The 24,850-nt window shown below is 39.2% G+C and overlaps 1 protein-coding gene across 2 annotated transcripts in view; it reads right to left on the bottom strand.

Annotated features, from left to right (window-relative positions):
* Positions 1 to 24,850, bottom strand: part of vcana (versican a) — a 64,972-nt gene that overhangs the window by 18,781 nt on the left and 21,341 nt on the right. Inside the window, exon 8 of one of the 2 annotated variants that reach the window (XM_021475988.2) lies at positions 83 to 23,716. The exons of the other annotated variant lie outside the window; for it this stretch is intronic. Within the exon in view, the coding sequence (XP_021331663.1) occupies positions 83 to 23,716 (23,634 nt within the window). The remainder of the gene's footprint in view (positions 1 to 82; positions 23,717 to 24,850) is intronic. 2 annotated transcript variants of the gene reach the window in all.

Below are 24,850 nucleotides of genomic sequence, written 5' to 3'. Positions count from 1 at the left end.
AAGACAGAGTGGATTTAGGTATATAATTATACAGGTGAAGCATTCTGTCAAATTTGTCTTTTTAATAATTTCTGTATCATACCTGGAATTTCAACGGTCTGTGCAATCATTGGGTACGCAACATCTTTTGCACCACGTGTTGTGGTTTCATTCTGTGCACTTGTAGGTGAACTTTCAACTAAAGCAGCCTCTAAAACATCTTCAGGAGAAGCTAATGTTGTTGCAGTCTCACTCTGAGTTGTAGGCACTGATGAAGTCATCAGATCCATTTCTTGAATTGGAATCTCAGTTTTTAGAGTTACAGCTTCTTCGATCTGACCAGCTGCCTCTTGTTTTTCTGAGGAAGTTTCTTTACTGACAATCTTTACATCATTCTCAGGTGTTAGAAGTAAAGGTGAGCCTGTTGTAGTGGACAGAATAACAGCTTGAACCTCACCAGATGATGAGTTGATAATTGAACCCTCCTCTGAGCTGCTCTTCACAATGCTTGAAGTAAAAGAGTTGTCAAATTGAGGTTGTGCTGTGCTCCTAAATCTTATGTCTGTTTGTTCAGCTAGGGTTGTATCCTCACGTCCACCTTCTTCCTGGTACTTTTCCTCATTTATGGCAGCAGAATTTGGTTCATCTGTGACTTCAGAAGGTGTTGTTGAGGTTGTATGCTTTTCAGATGACGTATTTGTTACCTCTCCAGATGTGCTTCGCCCTAAACCACTTGTTCTAGAGAATGGTGGGCTGGTCACAGAAGCATCATTTTCTGTGTTTCCATCAATGCTTGTTCCATTATCCTCATCAGGTTCTGAGGACATCCCAACTTCTGGGTGAGCTGTTGATTCTGAGATGTTCTCAAATGTACTCTCAATGTCAGACTGTGTGGTGGTCTCAAAATCAGTCCCAATGTCAGGCTGTGACCTGGTGATGCTTCCCATATTTTCAGGTTGGGTAATGTCACTGGTACTTGTCACATGTTCTGAGCTAACACCTAAGAGAGCTGCTGTTTGGTTCACTTGGTCTCCATCAGTGCTTGCACTATCCTCACTGGGTTTTGAGGAACCCTCAATCTCTGGGCCAGCTGTTGATTCTGATATGACATCAAAGGTAGTCTGAGTATAAGAATATGAGCTGGTCTCGAAACTAGTCCCAATATCAGGCTGTGAGGTGGCCTCAAAGCCAGTCTCAATCTCAGGTTTTGACATGGTGAAGATTCTCACACTGTCAGGTTGGGTTATGTCATTGAAGCTTGTCACAGCTTCTGAGCTAACATCAAAGGGAGCTGCACTCTCAAAGTCTGTCTGGTTCACTTTATTTCCATCAGTGCTTGCACTATTCTCACTGGGCTTTGGGGAAGCCTCAATGTCTGGGTCAGCTGTAGATTCTGAGATGTCTTCAAAGGTATTATCAGTATCAGAATGTGAGCTGGTCTCAAAACCAGTTGCAACATTAGGCTGTAAGGTGGTATCAAAACCAGTCTCAATTTCATATTGTGAGGTGGTATCAAAACCAGTCTCAATATCAGGCTGTGAGGTGGTGAAGCTCTTCTCATTTCCAGTTTGGGTTGCATCATTAGTGTTTGTCACATTTTCTGAGCTGTAAAAATCTGGAATGGACTCAACATTGTAAGGTTCTGTTTTTGTGTCATAATCTATGGAATCATCAGTTAATTCCTCAGAGGGAAGTGTGGTTCCTGTTTTTTTACTCTGTCCAGGAATGGAGGTAGAGGAAAGAGATCCCACTAATGTTACTATGTTTATTGTTGTATTAAAATTTGATTCAGATGTAAGGGGAGTGGGCATTGTTGTTAATGACAATGGTTGGTCTTCATCAGTCCTGAATTCTGTGTTGTCCTTATGTGTCACTGTCATCTCAGACAAAGCTTCCTGGTGTAGTTCTCCATCAGTTACTGTATTTGCTTGGGGTGAGAGGGTTGTTGCAAAGTGAATCTCAATATCAGTCTCCATAGAAAATGTCACTGATTCATCTGTTAAAAATGATTCTGTTAATTCAGGCAACTCTGTAAATGAATCAATTATTTGGTCACCTGAGTCATCATCTGTTGACAATGCACTTGTGGTTTTCTCAGAAATATCAGACGATACATCTGCGTTTGTTGATTCGCTCTCCTGACTTACCATATCAGAAGAGGGAGTACTTTGTTCAATATCATTAGCACTTGTCATTTCTAGTATTTCCTCTGTGTTCACTGATAGAATACTAGTTGTTGTTTGAGTTGGTTCATATTGGTTTGTTAACTGACTTGAAGCTTCTGCCTCAGAAGTCATTCTATGTAAGGGTAGAGGTGTTGTCTGTCCTTCTACAGCTGTTGATGACATTGTTTCACTTTTAGTTATAGATGCTTGTGATGATCCAGCCTGAATGATTAGAACTGATTGGGAGGATAAAGTGGATGTTTTTATATAACTTTCAGTAGATGCGGAGGATGCAGAGTTATTAGTCAGTGTCCCCATTGTAAGAGTGGGTTCTGTGAAGATATGACTATATTGTTCAGGTAAATCATTATTTGTATTTTCAGATTGTTCAGTTTGTGTTGCTTGTGGTTCTCTATCTACATATGTTGGACTGCTTTGAAGAATATCTGGGGTTGATGTTGCCTGTTGATGTCTGTGTATTGATTCATCTGCTATGGTTTCGGATTTTGCATAGAACTCAGGTAACTCAGTACTATCCATTCCAGAACCCACTGGTTCCTCTGTCATTAGGTTTGAGGGATGTGCTGTAATGACAACTGGGGTTACCCCAGCTGCTTCCTCTGTAACAATTGTAAGGGCAAAAGGTGAAGACTGCTCTAAAACAGACATAGTATCTACATCAATGATCATGTCGTCCTTAGTGGTAACTTCTGGATTGAGAGTATGTCTCATACTCGCCGTTGCAGTCAAAAACAGCTTATCTTCATCTTCCTCTTCCTCTGTGAATATTAAGACAGAGCTTGTTGAAGTGACTTGATCAACAGTGTCCTTCAAGGAAACAGATGAAGTAGGGGTGGACACAGAAGCTTGAGATGTCACTGCTGAAGGCGATGCAATATGGCTGGTTGCCATATCAGAAGATGTGACAAGAACAGTAAAGCTAGTGGCTGTTGAGTCTAAAACAGAACCACCAGTTGGTTCCTGCTCGGTCTCTGAGAACAGAGAGTAACTTTCTGCATCTGTGCTCGAGGACACAGTTTGCATTTCAGGTGTTATGGTGCTGTGTAAAACTACTGTGGCTGTAATATCTTCTCCACTGCTGACTGAGCTAACTGGTGTTATGCTAATGGATGCTTCTGTCATCTCTGAGCTTGAGAGCAAAGGTGATGATGTCACATAAGTTGTATCATCACCTGATCCATCTTCTGCTCCATCTGTCTCTGTTGAGTCGTCCCCACTATCATCCTCCAAATTTGAAATCGTAAATGTTACAGCTGGCTGCGTGGAGATCAGGACTGAGGGGGATGGGGATGAAGTTGACTGATGTACGACATCTGTACTGCCAATGACAGATGCAGCACTTGAGAAACTTGTCTTCTCAGTTTCATCCACTTCTGCCTCATCTGTTCTTACAGTTAGATCATCATATGACTTAGTTGTTGGTGTTCTGAATACATAACCTGTAGAATCGTCTGGTAACGTTAATTCCTTGCCATCTTCTTTGGTTTGACTACTTAGGTCTGTATTTATAGTTCTTGTCTGTAAGGTACTATTTTGTGTGCCTGAAACTGATAAAGTCTCAGATGTACTTGATACTACTTTATCAAGTAATGCATCTTCAGTTCCCTGTGTTTTGCCAATAGATGACATATCTCCAGGAACTGTTTCAAGAGCTTCTGGTGAAAATTCACTACCAGAGCTGTCATCTTCCAATTCACTTTCAGCTGTAACTTCAGTAGCCGAGATTACTGTTTGTACTGTGCTAGACAGTAACGTTGATTCAGTTGTGGAAGACACAGAATGGGAGAAACTCTCAATACTTACTGGCTTTGAGGTGTAAACATTGTCACTAATTTCTGCCTCATCTGTGGCCACAGTATAATTATCATATAGTTCAGCTGTTGTGCTCACACTTTCCTCCTCACCAGACCCGTCTAACTGTGCAGTTTCCCGGTCATCTTCTACAACACCAGAACCCTCACTGTCTGAAAGTACAGAGGTGATAGTGTTGGAACTTTGTGTTATAGTGATGCGGCTGTCAGGTTCTGTGCTAGTTATATGAACTGTCCTAGTTTGAGTTCTGATGGCTGCTGCTGAAACACCCATGGGAGTGGACATGCCTGACTTTTCTTCATTTCCTGCGTCACCCTCTGCATCTACAGATGAAAGTGTAGTGTGCTTGCTATGGTTTTCACTAGAAGATAATGTGATTGGTCTTGTCCTGGCTGTAGCTGAAGTCACTTTGTAACTAGTATTGTCAATTAATGGTTGGCTGTGGCTTAAAGAAGCAGGTGTTGTTTGGACAGTTGAAGATGTGATGTGGCTTGGCTTACTTGTTTTGACTGCAGCATGGCTAATCATTGATTCTGTGGTGTGTCTTGCTGACTGTGCATCAGTAATAGTATGATATGGTCTAGAAGGTACTGAGGCAGTGTGAGTGGCAATAGCAGACCCTGGGAGGCTTGTAGTCAAAAGCTCCAAGGGAGCTGTGGTAAACATTTCTGTTGTCTGATGATCAGAGCTTTCTACCTCTTCAAAAGTAACTGAGCTTAATTCTGCATATCCATTTACAGTTGTTCTAACATATATTGTAGTTGTTATATTGTCTGATGACTGCTCTCTAGAATCAGCAATTGACTTAGATCCAACAGCAGTTGTCTTGACCTCAGACGGAGTAACTTGGGGAGGAATTGATTCTACAGCAGAAGAGGATATTTCACCAGAGCTTTCACTTAGTTCTCCACTGCCTTGTTCAATAGATGATTCTGTAATTACTTTTTGGACTTTCCCTGAAAACAACTCAGTTGTGGATAAACTGTCAGGCCTCACTGGTTCTAATGTGTGGTCACTTTCTTGAACTTCTGTCTCATCAGTGTCTACATTATACTGATCATGGGATTTAGCTGTTGGCGTAATTCTATCTTCATCACTGGAAACTAAGATTGTGTTTGGGGTTTTACTGAATTCTAGGCCGGATTTTGTTGTAGTGTATGGCAAAGGACTTGTTGTAAACTCTTTGCTTAGCATTTCAGAGCTGTAATCCCCAGAAAAGTCGGATTCTGTTGATGGCAATCTAGAAGAAAAATATGATGATGACAGAGTTGTTTTCTCTGAGATCATTGTGACAGTGCTTTGAGATGTTTTGTCATTAGTCTGATCAGAAGTAAACACAGTCTCTGACTTATAATTGATGGTGGACTCAGATGGTTTTACTGACAGCTCTTTGTCTTGCATCACAGTTGCTGTGGTTGTTGCTGTGTCTGATGTGATATCTTGACTTGTGACTGTTTGTGCTGTTGATTCGCCAGTGATCAATGATGTAAATGTATGTACTGTGCTAGTTACAGTAGAACCAAGAGTAGAAACCGGTTCACTACTATGCGCCTTAGTTGAGTGATGTGAGATGTTCTCAGAGGTGCTATCTCCTGAATTATCAGTTCTCTGTTCTTCAGCATGTGTTGAGCTGGTCACTGAAATTGGTTCTGGTGTTTGAAATGTTGCTTTGCTAAGGGCTTGTTCTGGTTTTGGAGTGGTGTATAGTGAAGACCTACTAGTTGTTAACTCTGAGCTTGTGACATCTACTGGTCCATCTCCTGAAATCTCAGACTCTGAAGATGACAAAATTGATGCTAATGTTGAAGTTGAAAAAAAATATCTGGCTGTTGTCTTCTCTGATGATTTTGTGCCAGCAGCATCTGTTGAGCTGGACACTGAGATTATTTCTGTAGGTTTGGTGAGTTCTTTGTCTGATCTGCTTGTGGTAAGCAGTAAAGAGATTGGTGATCCTGCATCTTTGGTAGTTGTCTTCTCTGAGGTCAATATGCCACTGTTTTCAGTCTGAGTAGTGTTGTCTAAATGATTGATCTGGGTAGAAGAAAGGAAAGTATCCGAAACATCAATAAAGCTTGATTCAGATGTTTTTGCTGTCAGCTCCTTATCCTCAACCACAGTTGCTATGATTGTAGCTACATTTGATGTAATACCTTGACTTGTGACTGCATGTTCTGTTGAATACTCAGTGCTTGATGATGTAAATGTATGCACTGTACTACTTTCAAAAGAGTCGAGCACAGAAACAGGTTCTCTACTATGTGCATTAATTTTCTGATCTCTTGTAGTGTCAGCATGTGCTGAGCTTGAAACTGATATTGTTTCTTCTCCGTCAGATGAGGTTTTTGTAAGTTCTTGGTCTGGTTGGTATGTAGTTTGAAAATAAGAACTTGTTATGAGCTCTTTGCTAAAGATGTCAGATGTGTCATCTTCTGATACTTCAGTCTTAGTTGGTGGAAAGCTTGAAGAAAAACTTGATGAAGAGAGTATATTAGAAGTCATCTTCTCTGATGTCATTTTGCTTGTGACAGTGCTCTTGGATGATATCTCATCTAAATTTCTAGTTTGAGCAGAGGAGAACAAAGTCTCTGAAACATCAATGACAGTGAATTCAGAAGTTTTTGTTGACACTTCTTCATTTAACATCGCAATTGCTGGGGTTGTTGCGGTGAAAGGTGTACTATCTTGAATTGAACCTGTCTGTGCTGCTGATTTATTATCTTGACTTGAAACTGTCTGTTCTGTTGATTCACCAGCTGTCAATGATGTAAATGTATTTAATGTGCTGAATGCGGTGGAAACAATAGAGGAAGCAGCTTTAATGCTCTCTGTCTCCGTACTCTGATTTTTAGCATGTGTTGAGATGGTCACTGATACTGCTTCTGTTGTAGTAAATGTTGCTTTGCTAAGGTCTTGCTCTGGTTTTGAAGTAGTGTGAGATGAAGGATGTGGTGGTTTTAAACTTGTGGTTTTAAACTCTGAGCTTGTGACATCTACTGTTTCATCTCCTGAACTCTTAGACTCTGAAGATGACAAAATCATAAATGCTATTCTTGAAGTTGAAGAAAAATCTCTGACTGTTGTCTTCTCTGGTGATGTTGTGCTTGTGACATCAGGATCTGTTGAGCTGGACATTGTCTCTGAAACATCAGTACTGATTAATACAGATGGGTTTGCTGACAGCTCTTTGTCCTTCAACAAAATGGCTGTAGTTGTAGTTGTATGTGATTTTATATCCTGACTTGACATTGTGTATTCTGTTAAATACTCAGTGTTTGATGATGTAAATGTATGCACGGTACTTGTTTCAGTAAAATCAAGCATGGAAACAGGTTCTCTACTCTGTGCCTCAATTGTCTGTTCGGTTTCAGTTTCACCATGTGTTGAGCTTGAAAATGAAATCCTTTCTTCTTTGTCAGATGGTGTTCTTGTAAGTTCTTGATCTGATATAGTAGCAGTATAAAGTGGAGAACTTGTTGTGAACTCTTTGATAAATATTTCAGAGGTATTATCTCCTGAAGCTTCAGACTCAGTTGATGGAAAGCTTGAATAAAGACTTGATGGTGAAAGAACATCTTTGGGAGCTGTCTTGTCTGAGGGCACTGTGCTTGTGACAGTACTTTCAGATGAAATTTCATTTAAATGTCCAGTTTGAGCAGAGGGGAACTGCATCTCTGAAACATAAGGGATTGTGGATTCAGAAGGTTTTGTTGACATTTTTTCATCCTGCATCACAGTTGGCGAAGTTGTTCCTGTGAAAGGTGTACTACCTCGATTTGTGGCTGTTCTTACTGTTGATGCAGTATCCTGGCTTGCAACTGTCTGTCCTGTTGATTCCCCAGTGCTCAATGACGTAAATGTATGTTTTGTGACATATGCAGTAGACATAAGTGATGAAGCAGGTTCAATGCTATCTGTCTCAGTTTTCTCATCTTCAACATGTGTTGAGCTGGTCACTGATACTGCTTCTGTTGTATGTAATGTTGTTTTGCTGAGGTCTTTGTCTGGTTTTGGAGTAGTATACAGTGAAGACCTGCTAGTTGTGAACTCTGAGATTGTGACATCCACTGTTCCATCTCCTGAACTCTCAGACTCCAAAGATGGCAAAATTGATGCTATTCTTGAAGTTGAAAAAATATCTCTGCCTGTTGTCTTCTCTGATGGTTTTATGCTTGTGACAGCAACATCTGTTGAGCTGGACATTGAGGTTGTTTCTTTAGGTGTGGTAAAATCTTTGTCTGATATGCTTGTGGTGTGTAGTAAAGAAGTTGGTGACACTAAATCTTTTGCAATTGTCTTCTCTGAGGTCTCATCTACAGAAGCTTCAGACTCAGTTGATGAAAAGCTTGAAGAAAGACTCAATGAAAGAACATCTTTGGGAGTTGTCTTGTCTGAGGTCATAGTGCTTATGACAGTGCTTTCAGATGAAATTTCACTTAAATGTCCAGTTTGAGCAGTGGAGAACTGCATCTCTGAAACATTATTGATTGTGGATTCAGAGGGTTTTGTTGACACTTCTTCATTTTGCATCAAATTTGCTGCGGTTGTTGTGAAAGGTGTACTACCTTGATTTGTGACTTTTCTTACTGTTGATGCAGTATCCTGGCTTGCAACTGTCTGTGCTGTTGAGTACTCAGTGTTTGATGATGTAAATGTATGCATTGTCCTTGTTACAGTAGAATCGAGTATAGAAACAGGTTCTCTACTCTGTGCCTCAATTGTCTGATTGCTTACAGTTTCAGTATGTGCTGAGCTTGAAACTGGAATCGTTGTGTCTGTGTCAGATGGTGTTCTTGTAAGTTCTTGATCTGATATAGTTGTAGTAAAAAGTGGAGAACTTGTTGTGAACCCTTTGATAAACATTTCAGAGGTATAATCTCCTGAAGCTTCAGACTCACTTGATGGAAAGCTTGAAGAAAGACTCGATGATGAAAGAACATCTTTTGGGGTTGTCTTGTCTGAGGTCATTGTGCTTGTGATGGTGATTTCAGATGAAATTTCATCTAAATGTTTAGTTTGAGCTGTGGAGAACTGCATCCCTGAAACATAAGTGATTGTAGATTCAGAAGGTTTTGTTGTCACTTTTGTATCCTGCATCCCACTTGTTGCGGTTGTTGATGTGAAAGGTGTACTACTTTGAATTGTGACTGTTTCTACTGTTGATGCAGTATCTTGGCTTGAAACAGTCTGCCCTGTTGATTCCCCAGTGCTTAGTGTAAATGTATGTTTTGTAATAGATGCAGTAGACATAAAAGATAAAGCAGGTTTAATGCTATCTGTCTCAGTTTTCTGATCTTCAACATGTGTTGAGCTGGTCACTGATACTGCTTGTGTTGTATTAAATGTTGTTTTGCTGAGGTCTTTGTCTGGTTTTTGAGTAGAGTACAGTGAAGGCCTGCTAGTTGTGAACTCTGAGCTTGTGACATCCACTGTTCCATCTCCTGTACTCTCAGACTCTGAAGATGACAAAATTGATGCTATTGTTGAAGTTGAAAAAAAATCTCTGGCTGTTGTCTTCTCTGATGATTTTGTGCTAGTGACAGCAGCATCTGTTGAGCTGGACACTGAGATTGTTTCGGTAGGTTTGGTGAGTTCTTTGTCTGATCTGCTTGTGGTGTGCATTAAAGAGGTTGGTGACAATAAATCTTTGACAGTTGTCTTCTCTGAGGTCTCATCTCCTAAAGCTTCAGACTCAGTTGATGGAAAGCTTGAAGAAAGACTCGATGAAAGAACATTTTTGGTAGTTGTCTTGTCTGAGGTCATTGTGGTAGTAACAGTGCTTTCAGATGAAATTTCATCTAAATGTCCAGTTTGAGTAGTGGAGAACTGTCTCTCTAAGTCATCAATGACTGTGGATTCAGAAGGTTTTGTTGACACTTCTTCATACTGCATAACAGTTGCTGCAGTTGTTGCTGTGAAAGGTGTACTACTTTGATTTGTGACTGTTCTTACTGTTGATGCAGTAGCTTGGCTTGTAACGGTCTGTCCTGTTGATTCCCCAGTGCTCAATGACGTAAATGTTGGTTTTGTAATAGATGCAGTAGACATAAGAGATGAAGCAGGTTTAATGCTATCTGTCTCAGTTTTCTCATCTTCAACATGTGTTGAGCTGGACACTGATACTGCTTCTGTTGTATGAAATGTTGTTTTGCTGAGGTCTTTGTCTGGTTTTGGAGTAGTGTACAGTGAAAGCCTGCTAGTTGTGAACTCTGGGATTGTGACATCTACTGTTCCATCTCCTGAACTCTCAGACTCTGAAGATAACAAAATTGATGCTATTCTTGAAGTTGCAAAAAAATCTCTGGCTGTTGTCTTCATTGATGATTTTGTGCTTGTGACAGCAGCATCTGTTGAGCTGGACACTGAGGTTGTATCTGTAGGTGTGTTAAGATCTTTGTCTGATCTGCTTGTGGTGTGCAGTAAAGAAACTGGCGACACCAAATCTTTGGCAATTGTCTTCTCTGAGGTCTTATCTACTGAATCTTCAGACACAGTTGATGGAAAGCTTGAAGAAAGACTCAATGAAGGAAAATCTTTGGGAGTTGTCTTGTCTGAGGTCATTTTGCTTGTGACAGTGCTTTCAGATAAAATTGTATCTAAATCTCCAGTTTGAGTAGAGGAGAACTGTGTCTCTGAAACATCAATGATTGTGGATTCAGAAGGTTTTGTTGACACTTCTTCATCCTTAATCACATTTGCTGCGGTTATTGTTGTGAAAGGTGTACTACCTTGATTATTGACTTTTCTTACTGTTGATGCAGTATCTTGGCTTGCAACAGTCTGTGCTGTTGAGTATTCAGTGTTTAATGATGTAAATGTATGCATTGTCCTTGTTTTAGTTAAATCAAGCTTAGAAACAGGTTCTCTACTCTGTGCCTCAACTGTCTGATTGCTTACAGTTTCAGTATGTGCTGACCTTGAAACTGGAATCGTTGTTTCTGTGTCAGATGGTGTTCTTGTAAGTTCTTGATCTGATATAGTTGTAGTATAAAGTGGAAAACTTGTTGTGAACTCTTTGATAAACATTTCAGATGTCTCATCTCCTGAAGCTTCAGACTCAGTTGATAGAAAGCTTGAAGAAAGACTCGATGATGAAAGAACATCTTTTGGGGTTGTCTTGTCTAAGGTCATTTTGCTTGTGATGGTGATTTCAGATGAAATTTCATCTAAACGTTTAGTTTGAGCAGTGGAGAACTGCATCTCTGAAACATCAATGATTGTAGATTCAGAAGGTTTTGTTGTCACTTTTGTATCCTGCATTACATTTGTTGCTGTGAAAGGTGTACTACTTTGAATTGTGACTGTTCTTACTGTTGATGCTGTATCTTGGCTTGCAACGGTCTGTCCTGTTGATTCCCCAGTGCTCAATGACGTAAATGTATGTTTTGTCATAGATGCAGTAGATAAAAGAGATGAAGCAGGTCCAGTGCTGTCTGTCTCAGTTTTCTGATCTTCAACATGTGTTGAGCTGGACACTGATACTGCTTCTGTTGTATGAAATGTTGTTTTGCTGAGATCTTTGTCTGGTTTTGGAGTAGAGTACAGTGAAGACCTGCTAGTTGTGAACTCTGAGCTTGTGACATCCACTGTTCCATCTCCTGAACTCTCAGACTCTGAAGATGACAAAATTGATGCTATTGTTGAAGTTGAAAAAAAATCTCTGGCTGTTGTCTTCTCTGATGATTTTGTGCTTGTGACAGCAGCATCTGTTGAGCTGGACACTGAGATTGTTTCTGTAGGTGTGGTAAGATCTTTGTCTGATCTGCTTGTGGTGTACAGTAAAGAGATTGGCGACACCAAATCTTTGGCAATTGTCTTCTTTGAGGTCTCATCTACTGAATCTTCAGAAACAGTTGATGAAAAAATTGAAGAAAGACTCCATGAAAGAACATCTTTGGGAGTTGTCTTGTCTGAGGTCATTTTGCTTGTAACAGTGCTTTTAGATGAAATATTATCTAAATCTCCAGTTTGAGTAGAGGAGAACTGTGTCTCTAAGTCATCAATGATTGTGGATTCAGAAGGTTTTGTTGACACTTCTTCATCCTTCATAACAGTTGCTGCAGTTGTTTCTGTGAAAGGTGTACTATTTTGATTTGTGACTGTTCTTTCTGTTAATGGAGTATCTTGGCTTGTAACGGTCTGTCCTGTTGATTCCCCAGTGCTCAATGATGTAAATGAATGTTTTGTAATAGATGCAGTAGACATAAAAGATAAAGCAGGTCCAGTGCTGTCTGTCTCAGTTTTCTGATCTTCAACATGTGTTGAGCTGGACACTGATACTGCTTCTGTTGTATGAAATGTTGTTTTTCTAAGGTCTGTGTATGGCTTTGGAGTAGTGTATAGTGAAGACCTGCTAGTTGTGAACTCTGAGCTTGTGACATCTACTGTTCCATCTCCTGAACTCTCAGACTCTGAAGATGACAAAATTAATGCTAGTCTTGAAGTTGAAAACAAATCCCTGGCTGTTGTCTTCTCTGATGATTTTGTGCTTGTGACAGCAGCATCTGTTGAGCTGGATACTGTTATTGTTTCTGTAGGTTTGGTAAGATCTTCATCTGATCTGCTTGCGGTGTGCAGTAAGGAGGTTGGTGACACAAAATCTTTGGCAATTGTCTTGTCAGAGGTCACTGTAACAGTGATTTCAGATGTTTTGTCTAAATGATCGGTCTGAAAAGAAGAGAAGGAAGTCTCTGAAACATCAGTACTGGTTAATACAGATGGCTTTGCTGATGGTATATCTTGACTTGTAGTTGAGTGTTCTGTTGAATTTTCAGTGGTTGATAATGTAAATGTATGCAAAGTACTTGTTTCAGTAGAATCAAGCATAGGATCAGGTTGTCTACTCTGTGCCACAATTGTCTGATCTCTCACAGTTTCAGCATGTGTTGAGATTGAAACAGAAATAGTTTCTTCTCTGTCAGTTGGTGTTTTTGTAAGTTCTCGGTCTGATATAGTTGTCGTATGAAGTGGAGAACTTGTTGTGAACTGTTTGATAAACATTTCAGAGGTCCCATCTCCTGAAGCTTTAGACTCAGTTGATGGAAAGCTTGAAGAAAGACTTGATGAAAGAACATCTTTGGGAGTTGTCTTGTCAGGGGTCATTTTGCTTGTGACAGTACTTTCAGATGAAATTTCATCTAAATGCCCAGTTTGAGCAGACAAGAACTGAGTCTCTGAAACATCAATGATTGTGAATTCAGAAGGTTTTGTTGACACTTCTTTATCCTTCATCACATTTGCTGTGGTTGTTGTGAAAGTTGTACTACCTTGATTAGTGACTTTTTCTACTGTTGATGCAGTATCTTGGCTTGCAAGTGTCTGTGCTGTTGAGTACTCAGTGTTTGATGATGTAAATGTATGCATTGTCCTTGTTTCAATAGAATCAAGCATAGAAACAGGTTCTCTACTCTGTGCCTCAATTGTCTGATTGCTTACAGTTTCAGTATGTGCTGACCTTGAAACTGGAATCATTGTTTCTGTGTCAGATGGTGTTCTTGTAAGTTCTTGATCTGATATAGTTATAGTATGGAGTGGAAAACTTGTTGTGAACTCTTTGATAAACATTTCAGATGACTCATTTCCTGAAGCTTCAGACTCAGTGTATAGAAATCTTGAAGAAAGACTCGATGATGAAAGAACATCTTTTGGGGTTGTCTTGTCTGAGGTCATTTTGCTTGTGATGGTGATTTCAGATGAAATTTCATCTAAACGTTTAGTTTGAGCAGTGGAGAACTGCATCTCTGAAACATCTATGATTGTAGATTCAAAAGGTTTTGTTGTCACTTTTGTATCCTGCATCACACTTGTTGCGGTTGTTGCTGTAAAAGGTGTACTACTTTGAATGGTGACTGTTTCTACTGTTGATGCAGTATCTTGGCTTGTAACAGTCTGTCCTGTTGATTCCCCAGTGCTCAATGTAAATGTATGTTTTGTAATAGATGCAGTAGACATAAAAGATAAAGCAGGTTTAATGCTATCTGTCTCAGTTTTCTGATCTTCAACATGTGTTGAGCTGGACACTGATACTGCTTCTGTTGTATGAAATGTTGTTTTGCTGAGGTCTTTGTCTGGTTTTGGAGTAGAGTACAGTGAAGGCCTGCTAGTTGTGAACTCCGAGCTTGTGACATCCTCTGTTCCATCTCCTGAAATCTCAGACTCTGAAGATGACAAAATTGATGCTATTGTTGAAGTTGCAAAAAAATCTCTGGCTGTTGTCTTCTCTGATGATTTTGTGCTAGTGACAGCAGCATCTGTTGAGCTGGACACTGAGATTGTTTCTGTAAGTTTGGTAAGATCTTTGTCTGATCTGCTTGTAGTGTACAGTAAAGAGATTGGCGACACTAAATCTTTGGCAGTTGTCTTCTCTGAGGTCTCATCTCCTGAAGTTTCAGACTCAGTTGATGGAAAGCTTGAAGAAAAACTCAATGTAAGAACATCTTTGGGAGTTGTCTTGTCTGAGGTCATTGTGCTTGTAATAGTGCTTTCAGATGAAATATTATCTAAATCTCCAGTTTGAGTAGTTGAGAACTGTGTCTCTAAGTCATCAATGATTGTGGATTCAGAAGGTTTTGTTGACACTTCTTCATCCTTCATGACAGTTGCTGCAGTTGTTGCTGTGAAAGGTGTACTACCTTGATTTGTGAATGTTCTTATTGTTGATGCAGTATCTTTGCTTGTAACAGTCTGCCCTGTTGATTCCCCAGTGCTCAATGATGTAAATGTAACTTTTGTAATAGATGCAGTAGACATAAGAGATGAAGCAGGTTTAATGCTATCTGTCTCAGTTTTCTCATCTTCAACATGTGTTGAGCTGGTCACTGATACTGTTTCTGTTGTATGAAATGTTGTTTTGCTGAGGTCTTTGTCTGGTTTTTGAGTAGTGTACAGTGAAGGCCAGCTAGTTGGGAACTCTGAGCTTGTGACATTTCCTGTTCCATCTCCTGAACTCTCAGACTCTGAAGATGACAAAATTGATGCTATTCTTGAAGTTGCAAAAAAATCTCTGGCTGTTGTCTTCTCTGATGATTTTGTGCTTGTGACAGCAGCATCTGTTGAGCTGGATACTGTTATTGTTTCTGTTAGTTTGGTAAGATCTTTGTCTGATCTGCTTGTGGTGTGCAGTAAAGAGATTGGTGACACTAAATCTTTGGCAGTTGTCTTCTCTGAGGTCTCATCTACAGAAGCTTCAGACTCAGTTGATGAAAAGCTTGAAGAAAGACTCGATGAAAGAACATTTTTAGGAGTTGTCTTGTCAGAGGGCATTGTGCTTGTAACAGTGCTTTCAGATGAAATTTCATCCAAATGTCCAGTTTGAGTAGAGAACTGTGTCTCTGAGTCATCAATGATTGTGGATTCAGAAGGTTTTGTTGACACTTCTTCATCCCTTATAACAGTTGCTGCAGTTGTTGCTGTGAAAGGTGTACTACCTTGATTTGTGACTGTTCTTACTGTTGATGCAGTATCTTGGCTTGTAACGGTCTGTCCTGTTGATTCCCCAGTGCTCAATGACGTAAATGAATGTTTTGTAATATATGCAGTAGACATAAAAGATGAAGCAGGTCCAGTGCTGTCTGTCTCAGTTTTCTGATCTTCAACATGTGTTGAGCTGGACACTGATACTGCTTCTGTTGTATGAAATGTTGTTTTGGTGAGGTCTTTGTCAGGTTTTGGAGTAGTGTACAGTGAAGGCCTGCTTGTTGTGAACTCTGAGACTGTGACATCTACTGTTCCATCTCCTGAACTCTCAGACTCTGAAAAAGACAAAATTGATGCTATTGTTGAAGTTGAAAAAAAATCTCTGGCTGTTGTCTTCTCTGATGATTGTGTGCTTGTGACAGCAGCATCTGTTGAGCTGGACACTGAGATTGTTTCTGTAGGTTTGGTAAAATCTTTGTCTGATCTGCTTGTGGTGTGCAGTAAAGAGGTTGGTGACAGTAAATCTTTGGCAGTTGTCTTCTCTAAGGTTTCATCTACTGAAGCTTTAGACTCAGTTGATGGAAAGCTTGAAGAAAGACTTAAAGATGAAAGAACATCTTTAGGAGTTGTCTTGTCTGAGGTCATTGCGCTTGTGAAAGTGCTTTCAGATATTTTTTCATATAAATGCCCAGTTTGAGTAGAGGGGAACTGTGTCTCTGAAACATCAGTGATTGTGAATTTAGAAGGCTTTGTTGACACCTCTTCATCCTTTATCACATTTGCTGCAGTTATTGTTGTGAAAGGTGTACTACCTTGATTTGTGACTGTCCTTACCATTGATGCAGTATCTTGGCTTGCAACTGTCTGTGCTGTTGAGTACTCAATGTTTAATGATGTAAATGTATGCATTGTCCTTGTTTCAGTAGAATCAAGCATAGAAACAGGTTCTCTACTCTGTGCCTCAATTGTCTGATTGCTTACAGTTTCAGTATGTGCTGAGCTTGAAACTAGAATCGTTGTTTCTGTGTCAGATGGTGTTCTTGTAAGTTCTTGATCTGATAAAGTTGTAGTAAAATGTGGAGAACTTGTTGTGAACTCTTTGATAAACTTTTCAGTGGTGTCATCTCCTGAAGCTTCAGACTTAGTTGATAGAAAGCTTGAAGAAAGACTCGATGTAAGAACATCTTTTGGGGTTGTCTTGTCTGAAGTCATTGTGCTTGTGACGGTGATGTCAGATGAAATTTCATCTAAATTTTTAGTTTGAGCAGTGGAGAACTCCATTTCTGAAACATCAATGATTGTAGATTCAGAAGGTTTTGTTTTCACTTTTGTATCCTGCATCACACTTGTTGCTGTGACAGGTGTATTACTTTGAATTGTGACTGTTCTTACTGTTGATGCAGTATCTTGGCTTGCAACGGTCTGTCCTGTTGATTCCCCAGTGCTCAATGATGTAAATGTATGTTTTGTCATAGATGCAGTAGATAAAAGAGATGAAGCAGGTCCAGTGCTTTCTGTCTCAGTTTTCTGATCTTTAACATGTGTTGAGCTGGACACTGATACTGCTTCTGTTGTAAGAAATGTTGTTTTGCTGAGATCTTTGTCTGGTTTTGGAGTAGTGTATAGTGAAGACCTGCTAGTTGTGAACTCTGAGCTTGTGACATCCACTGTTCCATCTCCTGAACTCTCAGACTCTGAAGATGACAAAATTGATGCTATTGTTGAAGTTGCAAAAAAATCTCTGGCTGTTGTCTTCTCTGATGATTTTGTGCTTGTGACAGCAGCATCTGTTGAGCTGGACACTGAGATTGTTTCTGTAGGTGTGGTAAGATCTTTGTCTGATCTGCTTGTGGTGTGCAGTAAAGAGATTGGCGACAATAAATCTTTGGCAATTGTCTTCTCTGAGGTCTCATCTACTGAATCTTCAGACACAGTTGATGGAAAGCTTGAAGAAAGACTACATGAAAGACCATCTTTGGGAGTTGTCTTGTCTGGGGTCATTTTGCTTGTAACAGTGCTTTCAGATGAAATATTATCTAAATCTCCAGTTTGAGTAGAGGAGAACTGCGTCTCTAAGTCATCAATGATTGTGGATTCAGAAGGTTTTGTTGACACTTCTTCATCCTTCATAACAGTTGCTGCAGTTGTTCCTGTGAAAGGTGTACTACTTTGATTTGTGACTGTTCTTTCTGTTAATGCAGTATCTTGGCTTGTAATGGTCTGTCCTGTTGATTCCCCAGTGCTCAATGATGTAAATGAATGTTTTGTAATAGATGCAGTAGACATAAAAGATAAAGCAGGTCCAGTGCTGTCTGTCTCAGTTTTCTGATCTTCAACATGTGTTGAGCTGGACACTGATACTGCTTCTGTTGTATGAAATGTTGTTTTTCTAAGGTCTGTGTATGGCTTTGGAGTAGTGTACAGTGAAGACCTGCTAGTTGTGAACTCTGAGCTTGTGACATCTACTGTTCCATCTCCTGAACTCTCAGACTCTGAAGATGACAAAATTAATGCTAGTCTTGAAGTTGAAAACAAATCCCTGGCTGTTGTCTTCTCTGATGATTTTGTGCTTGTGACAGCAGCATCTGTTGAGCTGGATACTGTTATTGTTTCTGTAGGTTTGGTATGATCTTCATCTGATCTGCTTGCGGTGTGCAGTAAGGAGGTTGGTGACACAAAATCTTTGGCAATTGTCTTGTCAGAGGTCACTGTAACATTGATTTCAGATGTTTTGTCTAAATGATCGGTCTGAAAAGAAGAGAAGGAAGTCTCTGAAACATCAGTACTGGTTAATACAGATGGCTTTGCTGATGGTATATCTTGACTTGTAGTTGAGTGTTCTGTTGAATTTTCAGTGGTTGATAATGTAAATGTATGCAAAGTACTTGTTTCAGTAGAATCAAGCATAGGATCAGGTTGTCTACTCTGTGCCACAATTGTCTGATCTCTCACAGTTTCAGCATGTGTTGAGATTGAAACAGAAATAGTTTCTTCTCTGTCAGTTGGTGTTTTTGTAAGTTCTCGATCTGATATAGTTGTAGTATGAAGTGGAGAACTTGTTGTGAACTGTTTGATAAACATTTCAGAGGTCCCATCTCCTGATGCTTTAGACTCAGTTGATGGAAAGCTTGAAGAAAGACTTGATGAAAGAACATCTTTGGGAGTTGTCTTGTCTGAGGTCATTTTGCTTGTGACAGTGCTTTCAGATGAAATTTCATCTAAATGCCCAGTTTGAGCAGACGAGAACTGAGTCTCTGAAACATCAATGATTGTGGATTCAGAAGGTTTTGTTGACACTTCTTCATACTTCATAACAGTTGCTGCGGTTGTTGCTGTGAAAGGTGTACTACCTTGAATTATGACTGTTGATGCAGTATCCTGACTTTTAACTGTCTGTGATAAGATTAGTGATATTACATCTTTAGCAGTTGTGTTTTCTGAAGCAATTGTGACAGTGCTTTTAGATGTTTGTTCTAAATGGTCTGTCTGAGCTGAGGAGAAGAAAGTCTCTGAAGCTTCACTAATGGTTGATTTAGATGAATGAGCTGAAAGCTCTTTGTCCTCTATCCCAGTTGCCGCTGTGGTTGCTGTATATGATGTAATTCCTTGCTTTGGGACTGTGTGTCCTGTTGTGTACTCAGTTATTGATGCTGTAATTGCATGCTCTGTACTAGTTTCAGCAGTGGAAACAGGTTCTCTACCGTGTGTCCAAGTTGTCTGATATCTTGTTGTCTTATCTTGTGTTTCTCCCATGTCCGATGAGGTTTTTGTATGTTCTTGATCTACTCGAATTGTTGAAAAAAAACTTGATGGTGAAGGCTCATTTTGTGCAGTTGTCTTTTTTAGCGTCATTGTGGTAGTGACAGTGCTTTCAGATAATATCTTATCTAAATGTCCAGTTTGAGCAGAGGAGAAAATTTTCTCTGAAAAATCAGTAACTGTGGATTCAGATGATTTTGTTGACAGCCCTTTTTCTTGCAATAAACTCCCTGTGGTTGTTGGTGTTTCAGATATCTGCTCTCCTGAACCTTCAGAATCTATTGATGGCAATCTTGACAATAAACCAATATCTTTAGAGGTTGTGTCGTGTGAAGATATTGTGCCTTCAGATGACTTTTCAAATAAATATTCAGTATTTGCTGACGAAGACAAACTCTCTGACATATCAATGATAGTTGACACAGTCGGCATTCCAAATGTCCCTCTTTGCTCTATCACATTTGTGCCTTTTTCTGTGTCCGAAGTATTATCTTCAAGTGTGACTATGCTGCCTGTGAATTCTGAAGTTCCCAATGGAGATAATGTATGTAAACCTTGAGAATCTGATGGTTTTGATGACAGACTTGTATCCTTAATTGCAGTTTCTGTAAGTGATGTAATATACTGACTTGTGACTGTTCGTCCTGTTGAGTACTCCGTGTTTGATGGTGTAAATATAAGCATTGTACTGAATGAAGTGGAGTCAGGAGTGAAAGCAGGTTCTCTACTGTGTATCTCAGTGGTCTGATCATCCATTACAGATGCAGCAGTCGTATGTAGAGAAGAACTTGTTGTGAACACTTTGCTAAACATTTCAGATGTCAGATCCCCTGAGGTTTCGATCTCTTTTGATGGCAGTATTGAAGACAAACTGGTTGATGAAACAGCATCAGATTTATTATCTATATGTCCAGTCTGTGCAGAAGATAAGAAAGTTTCATCAAAGACTGTGGGCTCAGATGATATAGCTGACAGGTGTTTGTCCTCCATCACTGTCGCTGTGTTACTTGCTATGTGTGATGTAACATCTTCACTTTTGTCTGTTGAGTACCCAGTATTCAATGGTGTTAATGTATACACTTCGCTAAATTCGGTAGATAAATTCAGAAGAGAAAAGGCAGGTTCTGTACTATATGTTGTCTGATCTTTTGTGATATCAGATGAGCTAGACATTGAGATTGTTGTTGTCATGAACACATCAGAGGTCTCATCTACTGAGTGTTCAGTCTGTGTTGATGGCAAGCTTGAAAGAAAACTTGATGGTGAAAGTATATCTTTTGCAGTTGTACTCTCTAACTGTATCGTAACAGGGCTTTCAGATGTTTTGTCTAAATGATCAGTCTGAGAAGAGAAAAGAGTTCCTGAAACATCAACAACAGTTGTTTCAGATGGTTTTACAGACAGCTCTTTGTCCTCTATCACAGTTTCTGTAGTTGTAGCTGCATGTGATGTAATACTTTGCCTTGTTACTGCTTGTCCTGTTGAGTACTCGGTGCCTGATGATCTAAATGTATGAACTGTACTAGTTGCAGAGTCAAGCGTATAAGCAGTATCTTTACTTTGTGTCTCAGTTGCCTGATCATCTTCAGCATGTGTTAAGCTTGAAAGTTCGGTGGTTTCTGTTGTGTTAGACTGTGGTTTGCTGCGTTCCTGATCTAATATGGTTGCTGTTTGAAGTGTGTAACTTGTATAATCTTTGCTAAATATCTCAGAGGTTTCATCTCCAGAAACCTTGGACACTGTTGATGGAAAACTTGACTGTGTAAGAATATCTCTGGCAGTTGGCTTTAATGTTAATGTGCTTCCATGTGTTGTTTCATCTAAATCTCCTGCTTTTGTTGAAGAAAACCAAGTGCCCGAGTCATCAATGATTGCGGAATGTGATGTGTGTGCTGACAGCTCTTTATCCTCCATCACAGTTGCTGTGGGTGTTGCTGTATGTGATGTAATATCTTCACTTGTGACTGTTTGTCCTGTTGAGTCCCCAGTTTTCAGTGATGTTAATGCATACCCTGTGTTAGATTCAGTCAAGTCAACAGAGGAAATAGGTTCAGTGCTGTATGTCTCAGTTCTCTGATCTCTTTTGGTCTCAGTTGAGCTAGATATTGAGAGTGCTTCAGACCCTGTTGATGGCAAACTTGATGGTGAAAGCACATCCGTAGAGGTTGTCTTTTCTGAGGTTTCTGTGTCAGTGCTTTCAGATAATGGCTTGTCTAAATATCTTGTCTGAGCAGAGGAGGACAGTGTCTCTGATACATAAGTTACAGTAGATTCAGATGGTTTTGTTGACAGATATCTGTCCATCACAGTCATTGTGGTTGTTGGTGTATTTGATGTCATATATTGACTTGGGACTGATTGTCCTGTTGAGCTCTCAGTACTAAATGTAAATGTATGAACTGTATTGGATAAAGTAGAATCAAGAGTAGATACAGGTTCTCTGCTTTGTGGTTCACTTGTTTGACCTCTTGTAGCTTCAGCATGTGTTTGGTCGGTTTCCTCTCTCTCAGATGTTGTTTTGATAGGTTCTTTATCTGATTTGATTGTGGAGAACAATGAAGAACTAGTTGTTTTAAACTCTTTGCTATACATGTCAGAGGTCCCATGTTTTGAACTTGCTGACTCTGTTGATGGAAAGCTTGAAGAAAAACTGGCTGACACGGTATCTTGGCCAACTATGTTCTCTGAGGTCATAGTGACAGTGATTTTAGATAAAGTTTTGTCTAAATTATCAGTCCAAGGAGTAGAGAATAGAGACTCTGGTAGATCAGTTTTGGTTGATTCAGATGGTTTTGCAGACAGGAATCTGTCCTCCGTCACAGTCACTGGAGATGTTGCTGCATATGATGTAATGTCTTGACTTTTGACTGTTTGTCCAGTTGAGCCCCAAGTACTCGATGCAAATGTGTGTACTGTGCCATATAAAGAAACAGGTTCTCTACTATGTGCTTCACTTGTTTGATCACTTGTAGCTTTAGCATGTGTTGAGCCTGAAACTGGTGTTGATTTTTCTCTTTCAGATGAAGTTTTGATAAATACTTGGTCTGAATGAGTTGTTGAGATTAATGAAAAACCAGTTGATGTGAACTGTTTGCTAGGGAATCCACTTTCTGAACTTTCAGATTCTGTTGATGGCAACCTAGAAAACAAACTTGACGGTGATGGCACATCTTTGGCTGTTGTCTTCTCTGAGGTCATTGTGTTTGTGAGAGAAATTTTAGATAATGCTTCATTGGATAATGTTTCTAAAACATCGGTAATTGTGGATTCAGGTGGTTTTGATGACAGATCATCCTCTATCACAGTAGCTGAGATTGTTGCTGATTGTGATGTACTGACTTGACCTATAATTGTTTGTTCTGTCGGTTTCACAGTGCTTGATATGAATATTTCAGTAAAGTCGAGAGAAGAAACTGATTCCGTAATATGTCCCTCGGTTGTCTCAACATTTGAGAGTTCATCTTTTGTTGAACTGGACAGTGGAATTTTTTCGGTGGTTTCCATGGATTTATGATCTGATTTGGTTGTGGTGTACAATGCATTACTTAATGTTGTGCTTCTAAGCATATCAGACGTCTCAACTCCTGAAGCTTCAGCCATTGAATGTGGTGCAACTGAAGAAAAATGTAATGTTGAAAGCTCAACCTTTGCTGTTGTCATATCTGCTTTCTTTGTACTGTCCATAATGGATTCTGAAGGTTTTTCTGTATGCATTTCAGCAGTCTCAATCAATGACTCTCTTTGTGTATTTGTTGTATCGAGTTCACTTGTTGTATGTACTTGAATTGGTGGAATCAAAGTGAAAACTTCAGGTGTATGAACCCCTAAGCTCACTTTATCTGTATCCAAATGGTCCAAAGATGCTGAAGTAATCTCTGTGGGTGGTGAGGTTGTAGTAAATTCATCTTTCTGTGCTGTCTTTGCAATGACCTTTGTCGTAGCAGCTGTATCTTTGGCTTTGTCCCCTGTTATTGAGCTAACACTATGCACTTGAGGGGAAATGTGTGACTCGGTAGTGTCATCATGATCCAAAGGAGTTGCTGCATGTACAGGCTTCGCAGAAGATTGTTTTTCATTAGCAGAGGTTGGAATGTTTGTTCCTTCAGATATGAGCATCTCCTCTTTAGTAATTTCTATAGAAGCTGATGGAAGAGTGGATTCTACTACTAAATTTATTTGGCCAAATTCAATATTGGGATCAAGGGTTGTGGAAAATAAAGGGGACACTATTGTGGAGCCTGATACCAATGATTCATGTGCTGTTCTGCCAGGTTCCACTAATGAACTATCTAGTTCAAAAGTTTCAATTTTGTCAGTTACTCCAAGAGAATCACTTCCAAATGTATCTCCTCTAGGTTCTTTTGTCACAACTTTAGGCTGAAGTGTTACCTCAAGATTGCCATTTATGTAACTGTCTGTTGGGGTTACAGTTGCAGAGGACAAGAAATCAACACTTTCCATTACAGTCACCCCATCACTAGTAAGAACATCATCAGGTAACTCAGGAATGACTACCATCTGGGCAATGTGAGAATGTGGTTCTTCAAAGGGCATCAGACGTTCATTAACTGTAAATAAAAGAACAAAAAATCATTGGATAACAGGGTATTTTCTGTCCAGATACATTTGAAGCAAAGTTGTGCAAAATTCAGAACTAAGAAACAAGACTGCAAAAAAATATTGGCCGCCAAAATGTATGAAAGGAAATTACATTTTCAGTTTTGAGATTAAAGACATCACTGGCTGAAAATATGATCTGAAAACAGATTTTTTATTGTTTCACTCAGTGTAGCCAAGCAGAGCGTACTTTAGTAGAACAAGATTATAATATCAGAAAATAAGTATCTTTGAAATAAAAGTACAAAAATCATTATAAAATATTTCATAAGCATATACAATCTTTAATTTAAATCTATACAATTAGAATCAAAAAAGTTAGTAAAAACTTATATTTTGCAAGTGTTGTTGTAGCTTGGGGGAAACAATTGTTTATTTTAATTATTTTTTTAAAAATAATTCTGTATTTAAATAAACACACAGAAAAGTATATTTTTGTTTACTGTAAAGTTGAGGTCAGAATTATTAGCCCTCCCTGAATTAATAGACCCCCTATTTAATTTTTCCCCAAATTCTGTTTAACGGAAAGAAGATTTTTTTTCAACAAATTTTAAAAGTTTTAATAAATCATTTCTAATAATTGATTTATTTTATCTTTGCCATGATGACAGTAAATAATATTAGACTAGATATTTTTCAAGACACTTCTATACAGCTTAAAGTGACATTTAACGACTTAACAAGGATAATTAGATTAACTAGGCAGGTTAGGGTAATTAGGCAAGTTATTGTATAACAGTGATTTGTTTTGTAGACAGTCGGAAAAAAAGTTAGCTTAAAGGGGCTAATTATATTGTCCCTTTAAATGGTTTTTTAAAAAAAATTAAAACTGCTTGTATTCTAGCTGAAATAAAACAAAAAAAGATTTTCCCCAGGAGAAAAAAAAATTATCAGACATAATGTAAAAATTACCTTGCTGTGTTAAACATCATTTCAGAAATAAAAAGAAAAAAAAAAAATCAAAGGAGGGCAAGTCCCATTATCATTAATCCGGGGTCGCCACAGCAGAATGAACTGCAAACTTATCCAGCATGTTTTTACGCAGCGGATGCCCTTCCAGCCGCAACCCATCTCTGGGAAACATA

This window comes from Danio rerio, chromosome 5, assembly GCF_049306965.1.
Source record: "Danio rerio strain Tuebingen ecotype United States chromosome 5, GRCz12tu, whole genome shotgun sequence".
Lineage (NCBI taxonomy): Eukaryota > Metazoa > Chordata > Actinopteri > Cypriniformes > Danionidae > Danio > Danio rerio.
This window is presented reverse-complemented; position numbering and strand designations above follow the sequence as displayed.